This window comes from Ictidomys tridecemlineatus, chromosome 5, assembly GCF_052094955.1.
Source record: "Ictidomys tridecemlineatus isolate mIctTri1 chromosome 5, mIctTri1.hap1, whole genome shotgun sequence".
Lineage (NCBI taxonomy): Eukaryota > Metazoa > Chordata > Mammalia > Rodentia > Sciuridae > Ictidomys > Ictidomys tridecemlineatus.
In genome coordinates, this window is record NC_135481.1 from 181,283,562 (window position 1) to 181,297,971 (window position 14,410).

The window sequence follows — 14,410 nt, forward strand, 5'->3', positions numbered from 1 at the left end:
CTTATATTAAGTGTCTGTTCTCTGTTAGGTCCCAGGTTACACTGTAAAATAAATGCTACAAGGCTTCTGGCTTTCTAGAACTGTTGTCTAGACAGGACAATTAAATAAGCACCCATTGTATACTAATGGAGCATTAAAATATGTCTTAGGAGCCTTAACAGGAAAACATAACCTGATTTTTAAAAAGCATCCTGGAAAATAGGATGTTAAGCAATATTTGAGGTGTTCATTAAAAAGGCAGAGACAGATTATGATAAGACAGTATTGCATCTTTATGGAATTCATTATGAATGCCAGTGTGCTTGGTGCTTGGGAGAAGATAAGTTAGTGACAGGCAGATATGAAAGTGATGGACTCTAGTTTTTTAAAAGAATCTCAGTAAATTGGATTAATTACAGGAGCTGGGGATGTATTTTGAAAAGACTCTCGTGTGTTGTTCACTTGAGAATATTGGAGCCATTTTTCTCCTACCTGTTAAAGGATACATAAGCCCTTGAGGCAACTCGTAAACCAACCAGTTCAATTTCCTTAGGTTCTAGAGTCTGGGGTAACCAGGAAACAAGGAGTTTCTCAGGGGCTTCTTTGGAGTGGCTGAGACCTTGCTCTTCCTGGCCACAGGTGATTAATTTCTAACTGCCAAAAAGTGACCTGCAAGTTGAATTTGATTCACTTACTGCTTCTTAACTAAATTTTTCAGAAACTGTTAATTTAAAAGCTTTGCTTCTATTTAATTGCAAAAACTAGAACTGGTTAGCCAATTAGTTTTTTGACAGAAGAATATGAAAGGATGTGGTTGAACTAAACGAGTACACTTCTGGAGACACTAGTTCTGTGTTTTAAGAGGTAAATCTGGCAATGATACAATATATTGAGAAGCAATATGTGTAACTTTCCATATTTTTAACTTTCACAGGTGTCTACATGGTCTTGGCATATTAGCATTGTCTGAATGACATCAGTGATCTGGGGACTGGCTGCATCACAGTCATTGGGGGGAGTTTTTAAAAAATAGTGATTCTAGGATCTTGCTTTGGCTAATTTTGATGTATGTCTGGAAAATCTAATGGACTCATCTTTAACACATTCCCCAGATGATTTTTATACACTGTTCCCCACCCCTTGTTTTATTTTTAATTTGAAGAAGAATTTCTTATTTTCCTTTGTTTAGAACAGAGTGTTTTAACAATCACCCTGTTGCCATCTTGGGTCAGACAATTCTTGGTTGTGGGGACTGACTTGTGTTTTATTTATTTTTTATATATATATATTTTAGTTGTAGATGGACACACAGTATCTTTATTTTTATGGGGTGCTGAGGATCGAACCCGGAGCCTCACGCATGCAAGGCAAGCTCTTTACTGCTGAGCTACAGCCCCAGCCCCTGACTTGTGTATTTTTAAACATTTAACAGTACCTGTGGCCTCTTCCCCTAGATTATTCTACTATAATCCCCAGCATTATTTTACTGGTTGAAACAACCAAATATGTCTTCAGATATTGCCAAATGTCCCCTGGAGGACAAAATCACCCCGAGATGAGAACTACTCTTTTAGAGCAAGAGATTCTCCTGAGATCAGTAGAAAGCCCCAGTGTTACACTGTTTGTTATTAGTGGGGAGGAGAGAATCTTTTGGTCACTTCATTTTTCCTGGAATGACTGTATTCTTTCCTTTGGACTAAGAAAAGAGTATTCTCTTTTTTTAAAGAGAGAGTGAGAGAGGAGAGAGAGAGAGAGAATTTTTAATATTTATTTTTTAGTTCTCGGCGGACACAACATCTTTGTTGGTATGTGGTGCTGAGGATCGAACCCGGGCCGCACACATGCCAGGCAATCGCGCTACCGCTTGAGCCACATCCCCAGCCCAGAAAAGAGTATTCTCTCATTTATTAATATACCTAATCTTTATTGAATTCTTTTTTTTTTAACATCTTTATTTGTATGTGGTGCTGAGGATCAAACCCAGGGCTGCACACATGCCAGGCAAGCACGCAACCGCTTGAGCCACATCCCCAGCCCTATTGAATTCTTAATAGGTTTTTACTTTTGTAGCATTTGTCAAGACTTGTAGTTAAATAACTATATAACTATATAATATTTCTGTAAATTAACCAGGTTATTAACTCTGTGCACAGCAAGGACATTGTGTCTTTTATTTATTTTTAACAAATATCTCAGACTCAATAATTATTTCAGCAAGAATGGAGCTCAGGGCTTTACCTACATTATCTCATTACCCTTCACTACCATTATTGTTATCCCCATTTTACAAATGAAGAAAGTAAGGCAAGTTAAGAAATTTAAGGCCCAGTCAATCTAAACATAACTCAAGCACTTATTTTTCACAACAGTGATATATTCTCAAATTTCTTCTGAACTGGATTTTGATTTTTCAGAAACTTCAAAGCTAATCAGTTTTATGAATACTTATTTTAGTATGTTCTTATGTCTCCTACATGATAGCTGATGATGTTATATATTTCAGATTTTAAAGAATGTGGAGTCTTCCAGAAATGTTCAGCCACATTTCCTAGAATTTTTGCTCTCCCTTGGCTGGTCGGTAGATGTGGGCAAACACCCTGGCTGGACAGGACATGTTTCCACCAGTTGGTCGATTAACAGTTGTGATGATGGGGAAGGGTCTGAACAAGGTAAAACTCAATCATAATGGTCATTTGTTTCTTGTTTTGTTTCTCTTGATTCCCTGCCCACTTCCCGCCCTTTATTATGAATTTGTAGTTTTGTTTAAAAAAAGAAACAGTGGTATAAAAGAAAAGTCTTCTTCCTTCAATCTCAGTCCTCACAAAGAGTCACTTAGTATATATATTCTTCTAGACAGTTCTTGTGTATATTAAAGATATTTCTATGCATAATGGTAGGTGAATTAATACAGAATTAATCATTAAATGCTGTAAGTTCCTTTTTGTAATGTGAGTAAACAAATTCAGTTTTCTATAAAAATACTATAATAAGTCTAGGGTATCTATAACAAACAATACAGTTTCCTAACAAGCAAGTTTTGTGCAATAAATACAGTTTTCTATTAACAGGTATGTTTTATAGTGGCTATTTAAAAAAAAAACAGTTAAAGGTTACATTCTTGGGACATTATATCAAAACCTTTGTAGTAAACAAGCTGACTCTCTCAGAAATTCTTGCCCATCTCTGCAAATTCTTCTGAGGAACTATAATCAGGATAACAAGGGACCAGAGCAGTATACATTTAAACTTAAGACCTTTGCCCAACCTGGCTAATGCATTTTGTTCCTGGCTCCTGAAGTCATTGGAAGGTTCTCTGTCTGAAGTGAGTAATTCCTATGTCGCGCTTTGAATTTTCTCAGTTCTTATGTCAACAAGATTATACTCTCTCAAGGTTTCCATTTATATATCATTGTGACTTGACCTCTAGTTTCTTTTAATTTTTACCACAGTTGAAGCTATAATTTTAATTTCCATATACCCTTGAATATATGCTTGAGTATATCTGTACCTTCCCATAAGTAGAATTGATAAATCAAAGTATATGCATATTTTTTTTCCATTTTATGGCATATCACTTGGGTGCTTATGGTTTTAAGTAACAGAAAACCTGACTCAAACTAGTTTAGATATTGAAGGTCATTTTTTTGCCTCATGTAACTAAAAATTCCAGAGATTGGTTAAATTTTCTGTATCATTTGAATAGCATTTGTTTTATTTCTTTGTAATTTTCCTTTAGCTTTGTTTTCTATATCTTAGCTTTGTCTCTGAAGGCAGCTCAGATTTATATGGACATACTACACTATCCTGAAGAGAGAGTTTAGCTCTGTCTCAGAATCCCTTTACTCCCCCAATTTTTGCATTGCACAGTAATTAGACTACCTCAAACCCATCCCAGTGGCAAGAAAAATGGAATGAGCCTGATAGATAAGGTACAGCTGGTATTTAGGTAAATCCCACCCATACTGCAGGCCTACTATAGAGTAGGGGCAGGTGGAGTAGATGTTGGGGCAATAACCACAGCGTCTACTGCAGTAGATAAAAGTGTCCAGCCTGTGTTTTAAGTGGTATTACTAGAACTCAGTCACATTTTACTTATGTATCATCTGTGGCTACTTTCATTCTACAATGGAGAATTAAGTAAGTGTGGCAGAAACCATATAGCCTGCAAAACATAAAATATATGCTAACTGATCCTTCATTGGAAAAGTTTATTAACTTCTGGTCTAAATTTCTTGTTTGCCATATCTTCACTTGCATCTTCTAATCCATTATTTTCTATTTTTCTCTCTTTCCTGAGAATTGCTTGTTCATTTCCTCTGCCCAACTTTTTGTCAAGGTGTTGGACTTTTATGTTAGGACATTGTGTTCATTTTAATTGAGAACAATACTAGTTCTCTGGAGTGTTTCTTTTAATTCAGTCTTGCTGGCTAAGAGCAGATACTTTTACTAACTGCCTGGATATTTTTTTATTGTATTATTGACCATTGGGGAATGTGGGACAGCAGCAGAGCCAAGAGCAGTTGAGAGAGACCAGGGACAAAAGTACCTTGAAGCAGGTGTCTGCATACACACACTCTGTCCCTGCTCCTTTCAGAGGGACTGTGTTGGTCTTCCTTTGACTATTTACTTGTCTTAAAGTTACTGCTCCCTCACTCTGCCTCATACAGAGGAGATAAAGATCCTGCTAATCAGAAGTGGGTCTGCTATAGAGTAGTTTCAAAAACTATGAAACTATGATTTTATGACTTAAAGTTAGTATAAAGACATGTAATGAACATTTGTAGTTTATTCATCTTACACACTAATTGGTTCTTGTTACAAAAATGCATTCCTCTAGTGTCACTTTATTAGCATTTCATGAAGCACAAAGATTGGTTTTCCACACTGTTCAAAGAAGTAATGTAGTGTTTCTTATTCCTAGATGAGGTAGTTTCCTCTGAAGATGCTGGGGCTAGCATTTTCAATGGACAAAAGAAGGTGCTATATTATGCTGATGCCCTGACGGAAATAGCTTTTGTGGTTCCTTCTCCTGTGGAGTCCTTGAGTAAGAGCATTTTTTGGCATGGTTCTGTTTTAGTATCTATTTGTATATTCAATATTATTGCATTGGAAGAGATTTTGAAATTATCTAAGGCACTCTCTAGCTTCTAAAGCATTATAACTATTAGATTATATACAGATACAAGATATTATCTTCCTTTAACTTTCTGATAAGCCACATCCACAGCCCTTTTTATATTTTATTTTGAGACAGGGTCTCACTAAGTTGCTTAGGGCCTCACTAAATTGCTGAGGCTGGCTTTGAACTTGCAATCCTCCTGCATCAGCCTCCTAAGACGCTGGGATTACAGGCATGTGCCGCCACACCTGGCTCTTGTCTTTCTTTCATAAAATTTAATCAATATGTAGATGGCTTGATTTCCAGTTTGTTCCTTGCAAATTATAAGTGAGCTCCTACCTCCTTTCCTAATCCCATGTGAGAGACTTTGTATGGAACCCCATAGAATCTTATGAGTAGAAGGATCTTATAATGGCACCAGACTGATCTTCTGACACTGAGCTGGAAAAACTTGAGCAGCCTAGAAAAGGTGGCATAAGGATGACAGTTTCATATTTCTTAGTCTGAACTCACAATCTTATTTTGGGTAGAACCTTTGCATTTTGCACACTAAGCCTGTTTCTTCATGTCTGATCAGACAATAGGTGGAAAATGTCACCTTTCTGAGACATTTGTATTACACTTTCATAGTCTCATCTTCAGGCTAATGATTTTTATTGGGCCCTAGTTTGGCAGCTTTCCAACTTTATACTTGGACCATTGATTTCTCACTCTGGCCCCTCCCTGTTTATACCCTAGGATCAGTTACATTCCTGGCAGGAAGGGCCTTCCATGATTTGGGTCACTATCCTAGCAGCTGCTTGCCTTCCTAGCAAGACTCTGTCTGCCAACATAATTATAGAAGCCAGGACCTGTTTCCAGTTGGCTGAGTACCTGCCTGTTTTTTCTGGCTGAGCCTGTTTGCCACCAGCAAGTTTCCCAGAGCTAGAGCCTTGTCATCCCACTATAGCACCCACAGTTAGGTGTTTGTCTCCTGTCATGAAACAGCCCCTATGCCTGTTGTGCCCCATTCCAGCTCAAATTCTGTTTCTTGATTTTTTTCCCCAATTTTTCTTCAAGTTTTGTTTTGCTTTTAACTCAATGCTTGTCTCTCAACCAGATTGTTCTTTAATCTCAGAGCCTAGTTCCTCTGTAGCTTTTGGATATCCTACTGTCTACTTGGCACTGTGCTCTATGAATATGTAATAAAAATTATTCAAAGAATAACAGATGCTTTTATTATATTCTATATCTGAAAAGTATCTTGTTTTCTAGTCTTCACTCTGTTGTCCCATAGATCAGGAGAGCCAGCAAACTGTAATGCACATGCCAAATTCAGCCAAGAATGGGTTTTACATTTTTAAAGGGTTATCAGTAAAATATAAAGAAGAATATGCAACAGCGACCTATGTGGTCAGCAAAGCCTAAAATATTATTACCTGATCCTCTACAGAAAACATTTGTCAGCCTTGCTTTAAAAATAGTGCTTGTTAAAAATGAAATTGTGGGGGCTACGGTTGTGGCTCAGAGGTAAAGCGCTTGCCTAGCATGCATGGGGCACTGGGTTCGATCCTCGCACCACATAAAAATAAAATAAAAGTATTGTGTACACCTATAACTAAAAAATAAATATTTGAAAAAAAATAAAATTATAGCTGGTACACATGTAATCCCAGAGATTTGGGAGGCTGAGAGGCGGGAGGATCACAAATTCAAAGCCAGCCTCAGCAACTTAGGCCCTAAGCAATGTAGAAAGACCGTGTTTCTTTTATTCTTTTTTTTTTATTATTATTGGTTGTTCAAAACATTACAAAGCTCTTGACATATCATGTTTCATACATTTGATTCAAGTGGATTATGAACTCCCATTTTTACCCCGTATACAGATTGCAGAATCACATCGGTTACACATCCACTTTTTTACATACTGCCATACTAGTGTATGTTGTATTCTGCTGCCCTTCCTATCCTCTACTATCCCTCCTCCCCAGCCCTCCCCTCCCATCTTCTCTCTCAAAAGACCCTGTTTCAAAATAAAAAATAAAATAAAGGTGGCTAAGGATGTGGCTCAATGGCTAAGTTCCCCTGGGTAAAGTCCCCCACACACACCAAAAAAAAAAAAAAAAAAAAGTAAGGTATTTACAGGAAAATGGATGGAACTAGAGACCATAACATTAAGCAAAATTAGTCAAACAGAAGGTCAAGGGTTGTGTATTTTCTCTCATATGCAGAAGCTAGAGAGGAAAAAGGAAAAGAAAGATGGGGGTGGATTTTGTAAAAGTCAAAGGGAGGTCAGTGGAGGAAAGGGACCAAGGAAAGTGAGGTGGGAAGTGCTGGGGAGTGATATTAGTCAAATTATATTGTTATATTGTGGGCATGTACAAATATGTAGCCACAGATCCCATCGATATGTATAACTTTATGCACCAATAAAAAATGTGGAAGAAAATAGTGCTTGTTTAAGTAATTTAAGTAGATTAGTTAGCATAATTAAACTTTTGCTCCAAAGGAGTAGCAAGTATGATCATTGATTTTTTTTCTTTACTCCATAGCTGATTCATTGGAAAGTAATATCTCAGACCAGGATAGTGACTCAAACATGGATCTTATGCCAGGAATTCTGAAACAGCCATCCCTGACACTTGAGCTTTTCCCCAATCACACAGACAATTGCTCACAGAGGGTAAGTCATTTTGTTGCTATCTCTCCAAAATTTGTGGTGAAATGGACATAATTATTGAATCATGTCTTCAAAGTTTCTAACTTTAACCTAGAGAATAATTATAGGAGAGTACTGACTCATTAATAATTGAAATCTTTTAAATGAAATTCTCCTAATTATTTTTTTCTACTGTGCAACAAATAATTCCTAAGGCAGCCTTTGTTATTTTTCTTTATTTTGCCATGTTTGTTTCTTTTACCCATACCTTTTTCACTAAAGTATAACAGTAGCTGTACATTATTCACTAAAGGTATAACAGTAGCTGAACATTCCATATCTTTAAATCATGAAATGTTCAACTTTGAAGTATGATCATGTAGAGATTTCTAACAAACTAGGAATGGAACCACCTTATGACCCAGCTATCCCACTCCTTGGTGTGTTTTCTAAAGAACTATAATCAGCATACTATAGTGATACAGCCATATCAGTGTTTATAGCAGTACAGTTCACAGTAGCCAGGTTTTGGAGCAGCCAGATACCTGTCAATAGATGAATAGATAAAAGAAAATGTGATGTACAAAATAGACATGGAGACCAATGGAACAGAATAAAAAACACAGAGAAACTCACATCAATACAGTTATCTCATACTAAACAAAGGCACCATAAACATGCATTGGAGAAAAGATAGTCTCTTCAACAAATGGTGTTCAGAAAACTGTCAATCCATATGTAACAAAATGAAATTGAACCTCTACCTCTCACCCTGCACAAAACCCAACTCACAGTGGATCAAAGAGCTAGGGATCAGACCAGAGACCCTGCACCTACTAGAAGAAAATGTAGGCCCAACTCTCCACCATGTTGTATAGGAACTGACTTCCTCAACAAGACTCCTAAAGCACAAAAAGTAAAATCAAGAATCAATAAATGGGGGGCTGGGGATGTGGCTCAAGCGGCAGCGCGCTCACCTGGCATGCGAGTGGCACTGAGTTTGATCCTCAACACCACATAAAAATAAAAAATAAAGATATTGTGTCCATCTAAAAAAAAACCTAAAAATAAATATTAAAAAAAAGAATCAATAAATGGGATGGTATCGAATTAAAAAAGCTTCTTCACAGCAAAAGAAACAATAATGTGAAAGAGAGAGCCTAAAGAATGGGAGAAAATCTTTGCCACCTTGTACTTCAGGTAGAACATTATTCTCCAGGATATATAAAGAACTCAAAAAACTCAACACCAAAAAAAAAAAAAAAAACCAAAACAAATAACCCAATCAATAAATGAGCAAAGGAGCTAAACAGACGCTTCACAGAAGAAGAAATACAAATGGTTAACAAATAAATGAAAAAATGTTCAACATCTCTAGCAGTTAGAGAAATGCAGATTAAAAGCACGCTAAGATTCTATCTCACTCCAGTCAGAATGGCAATCATCCAGAAAACAAGTAAGAACAAATGTTGGTGAGGATGTGGGGGAATAGGTACACTCATATGTTGCTGGTGGGACTGCAAATTGATGCAAACACTCTGGAAAGCAGTATGGAAATTTCTTAGAAAACTTGGAATGGAGTACAGGGTTGTGGCTCAGTGGTAGAGCGCTTGCTTAGCATGTGTTGGGCACTGGGTTCGATCCTCCATACCACATAAAAATAAACAAATAAAATAAAGATAGTGTTTCCATCTACAACTAAAAAAAAAGTATTTAAAAAAGAAAGAAAAGAAAAAGAAAATTTGGAATAAAACCATCATTTGACCCAGTTATTCCAATCCTCGGCATATACCCAAAGGGCTTAAAATCAGCATGCTATAGTGACACGGACACATCCATGTTTATAACAGCTCAGTTTATAATAGCTAAGCTATGGAACCAACTTGGGCGCCTTTTGACAGATAAATGGATAAAGAAATTGTGGCTTATATATACAATGGAATATTACTCAGCCATAAAGAAGAATGAAATTATGGCATTTGCAGGTAAATGGATGGAATTTGAAACTACCATACTAAGTGAAATAAGCCAATCCCAAAAAAACAGAGGCTGAATGTTCTCTCTCATATGCAGATACTAACCATATGAGGAAGAGGGATAAAAAAGAGTAGAAGTTCATTGGATTAGACAAAGGGGAATGAAGGGAAAGGTGGGTAGATGGGAGTAGTAAAATGAATTGGACGTAACTTTCCTATATTTATATGTGGATACATGACCATTGTAACTACACATCATGTACAACTATAAGAATAGGAAATTATACTCCATGTGTGTATAGTATGTCAAAATACACTCTATTGTCATGTATATCTAAAAAGAACAAATAAAAATGCCTTGCCCAGTCACCTTCCATCTGCCACTGTGGACCTCTGAACTTCTCTGATCCTGATTACCCATAACTGTCCATACCCTACCTGATACAGAACAAGGGCTTTGGGTTACTTCCCCCAACTTCTCCCTCTTTCAACAGGAAGTAGTTTGGAGATGTTGTCACCCATTTTTCCATAGAAATGGAATATAGAAATTGATAGGAAATATAATAATGATCCACTTTATTTTTTATTGATTTTATTATTTTTTTAAATACACTGCAGTGGAATGTATTAAAATTCTTATTACACATGTAGAGCACAATTTTTCATATCCACTTTATGCTTTGAATATAGCCCTTGCTGCTGTGCCACTGCAACTTATTATTTTTAAAAAATATTATTTTTTATTTTTAGGTGGACACAATATCTTTATTTTATATTTATGTGGTGCTGAGGATCGAACCCAGTGCCTCACATGTGCTAGGCAAGAGCTTTATCACTGAGCCACAAACTAGTTGCTGCAACTTATTTTTAAAATGGACCTTTCTTTCTCTTTCTCTTTTTTCTGCTCCTCCCTAATCTCTCCCCCTCCCTAATCTCAGGGGAAATAGGATTACCCCGTTCCTGCTGATGGGCAGATAAACCTTCTTTTTCTCTAAATAAATAAATAAATAAATAAATAAAAGAACCAGTTTTAAAAATGAAGAAAAAAATGTGGTACACACACACACACAATGGAGTTTAAATCATAAAGAAGGATGGAATTATGGCATTTGCTGCTAAATGAATGGAACTGGAGAATATCATGCTACATGAAATAAGCCAGATTCACAAACTTAAGGGTTGAATGTTTCCTCTCAGATATCATAAGGATCAGATATCATAAAGATACAAGGAAGATCAGTGGAATAGAAGGAAATTGAAAGGGAGAGGAGAGAAAATGTGGAATGAATTTGACAAAATTATGCTACTTTCATGTATAAATACAGTAAATTTCACCTTTGTGTGTATACATAAAGCACCACTCACAAATAGACAAGTAAACAAGTGAAAGGAAGACCAGAAAAATAGAGGAAAGAGAATGGAGGGAGGGAGGAGGAGAGGCGGGAAAGGGGAAGATACCTTGGATTGAAATGGAGTAAATCTAATTTTGATTTTTATCATAATAAGCCCAACTATTATTTGTAACTATAATGCATTAATTTAAAAAAGTGTGACTATATAAAAATGGCAACACTTTGGAGAATAATTTAGTATAGCAGTCCTGCTTATCTGCTATCTCACTTTTTAAAAAATACTTTTTTTTAGTTGTAGATGGACACAATACTTGTATTCATTTTTAGGTGGTGCTGAGGATTGAACCCAGTGCCCCACACATTCCAGGCAAGTGCTCTACCACTAAATCAAAACCTCAGCCCCTGCTATTTCACTTTCTACCAATTTGTCGGCCATGTTCAACCAAGTTCCAAAATATTAAATGGAAAATTCTAAAAATAAATCGTTCATAAGTTTTAAATTATACACTATTCTGTATAGCTTGGTGATTTCTCATGTGGTCCTACTTTATCCTGCACAGGAGGTGACCCATCCTTTTGGACAGCATATCTACACTGCATATGCTATCTGTTAGTATTCTTGGTCATGACATTGGGCATTGCAATGCTTGTGTTCAAGTAACTCTTACAAAGGAACTTAATGCTACATCATACTACTTTTGTTCCTCTCATCATGTTGGTACTATATCATCTTACATCATCACAGAAAGAAGGATATGGATATAATATAATGTTATCTTGTGAGAGAGAGAATATATTTATACAGATTTTATTATTGTATATTATAATTATTCTATGTTATTATTAGTTATTGTTAATAATTCAGTGTCCTAATTTATAAACTGAACTTTATCATGTTATGAGTGTATAGGAAAAACATAGTATATGTAGCAATCAGTACTAACTGGTTTCAGGCATCCACTGGCTAGGGAGGTTTTTAACATATCCCATGTAGACAAGGGGAGATTGCAGTATGTGAATAAATACACTGTGTGTGGTACAACAGCCCCTGCTAAAAGAAAAGAGGTTTTTGTTTCTATACTTTTTCTTTCTTTTCCAACAGATGTTACTTCCTTCTATATTTTCCCTCATGTAATCTCTTAATTTTTACTGAAAAATGACCAAGTAAGTGGTAGCAAGAGTATAGGACCAGATCATGAGTACAGGAAGATTAATTTAGAACAATTAATTTAAAAGATGAAAGAAGTATAAACTTGACTGAAGTTATTCTGCAATTTTACAGGATTTTAGTTTGGCTCCTTCCATGGTGAAAATTGTCAACATAGGCATCTGATTTAAAAGGAATATGGGAAGGGTCCTACCTTTAAAATTGATTTAGGAAAAACCATCAAGTTATATACTAGACTCCCTGAGGTACCAGTCTTGATTTTGCATATCCAGAGTTTTAAAGTTTTCCAGAGTACAATTTTGAGAGGATCAAGTGGTAGTAAAGTGTGGTAGCCCGAGCAAATATCAAGGTTAGCTGCCGGAGTACTCATTTTCTGAATGCCATTGCAGTTCAGCCTTCAAACCCAGAGAATGATGACTCTTAAAGCACCATGTGTTTATTTACCATTTACACTCTAGACTACTTACAAACTCAAAAAAGGAAAATCAAATGGTTATTTCAATAAACACAGAAAAGCAGCTAACAAAACAGTATCACCCATTTATGAGAAAATTTCTCAGCGAACTATTAATAGAAGCAAGCTTCCTTAACCTGATACGGAGCATTGACTGAGAACCTACAGCTAACATTGTACTTAACACATTGTACATTATCCTTGAATGCTTTTCCCCCTCAGATGAAGGACAGGTAAGGCAAGTTCCTATGATTTCTGTTTAAGGGTCTTATACAGAGAAATAAGTCTAGAAAAAGAAATAAAATGCATAAAAATTGGAAAACAAGAAGTGAAACTACATGTACTGCAGATGACATGATCATGTATGTAGAAAGTGTTAAAAGAATCTATTTTTAAAAAATATTTATTGGGCTGGGGATTTGGCTCAAGCGGTAGCGCGCTTGCCTGGCATGCGTGCGGCCCGGGTTCGATCCTCAGCACCACATACCAACAAAGATGTTGTGTCCGCCGAGAACTAAAAAATAAATATTAAAAATTCTCTCTCTCTCTCTCTCCTCTCTCCTCTCTCACTCTCTCTTTAAAAAAAATATTTATTTTTTAGCTATAGGTGGACACAATGTCTTTATTTTACTTTATGTGGTGCTAAAGATCGAACCCAGTACCTCACTCATGCTAGGTGAGCACTCTACCTCTGGAACCACAACTCCAGCCCAAAGAATGTATTTTTTGCATCTGTGAGAACTATTGAATGAGTGTAGTATGTTGGGGAAGATTTTAAGATGACCTCAAGTGACCATTGCCCTTGTAGAATGTCCTGCCCTATGTGTAGTGGAACCTGTGAATATGATGGGTTATCCCATAATCAAGCTGCATTACTTGACAAAGGGATTTTGTGGGTGTAATTAAGGTTATTTTGAGTTAGCCAAATGGTAGATGACCCACACAGACCTGACCTCTCAGGAGCCCTTTATATCTAGGGTTAGAGATCAGAAATGGAGAAAATTAAAGTTAAAGAAAATTAAATGCCATGCTGCTAAGAAAATAGTCCCTGAATGTACTGGATTGGTTTGGGAGAAATCTTGGAACAGTCATTTTCTGTGAATGCAGAGTAGAAGCACAAATCTGGGGGCCTTGCCATGAACTCTGGCCATTTGGTGAAGACATATTTCTGTGCTAATAAAACAGTTTAAATTTTAGAACTTAACTTTCGTATGGGATTTCCCTTTTCTGTATGTGGACTTGGTATAGGGCTTTAGCATAACCAGCTTGCTGCATGCCCTAACAGTGGGTTAGCTCAGAATGCCAGTTTACCAAGGGAGAGCCCCATAGTCCTATTAGCCTTGGAGAGAAATGTAAAGCCAGTTGGGTGGCAGGAAAGCCAGAGTACATTGTTCTTGATAGGAAAGTCCCAAGAATTCTTTTTGCCGATAAGAAAAAGGATTAGGCCTAAATTGCTAGGAAACATCTGGTCTGAAAACTAGGAATAACTTGCTGATATGGGACATTTTAGTGTTTCCAGGCAAAGTAGTGATACTGCTCTGATGGAGAAAGCATCCTTTTTCTGGTTATAATATAGACTCAGATCCCTTTAAGCCTCCTTTAATACATAGCAAAATTAGCAATAAGGTAGGTATGCAAACTAAAATTGTTCAGTATTCCTTGTCTCTTTTCCTTTGACAATTTCAGGACTTCATTTCCACTTTCTAGGTTAAGACTGATAAAAA

The 14,410-nt window shown here is 36.5% G+C and overlaps 1 protein-coding gene across 7 annotated transcripts in view; it reads left to right on the forward strand.

Moving 5' to 3' along the window:
- The window catches only part of Ralgapb (Ral GTPase activating protein non-catalytic subunit beta), a 100,615-nt gene that overhangs the window by 80,348 nt on the left and 5,857 nt on the right, over positions 1-14,410 (forward strand). For all 7 annotated transcript variants that reach the window (XM_013360564.4, XM_013360565.4, XM_078051770.1 and 4 more), the window contains 3 exons: positions 2,483-2,648; positions 4,901-5,023; positions 7,630-7,760. In XM_013360564.4, the coding sequence (XP_013216018.2) occupies positions 2,483-2,648; positions 4,901-5,023; positions 7,630-7,760 (420 nt within the window). The remainder of the gene's footprint in view (positions 1-2,482; positions 2,649-4,900; positions 5,024-7,629; positions 7,761-14,410) is intronic.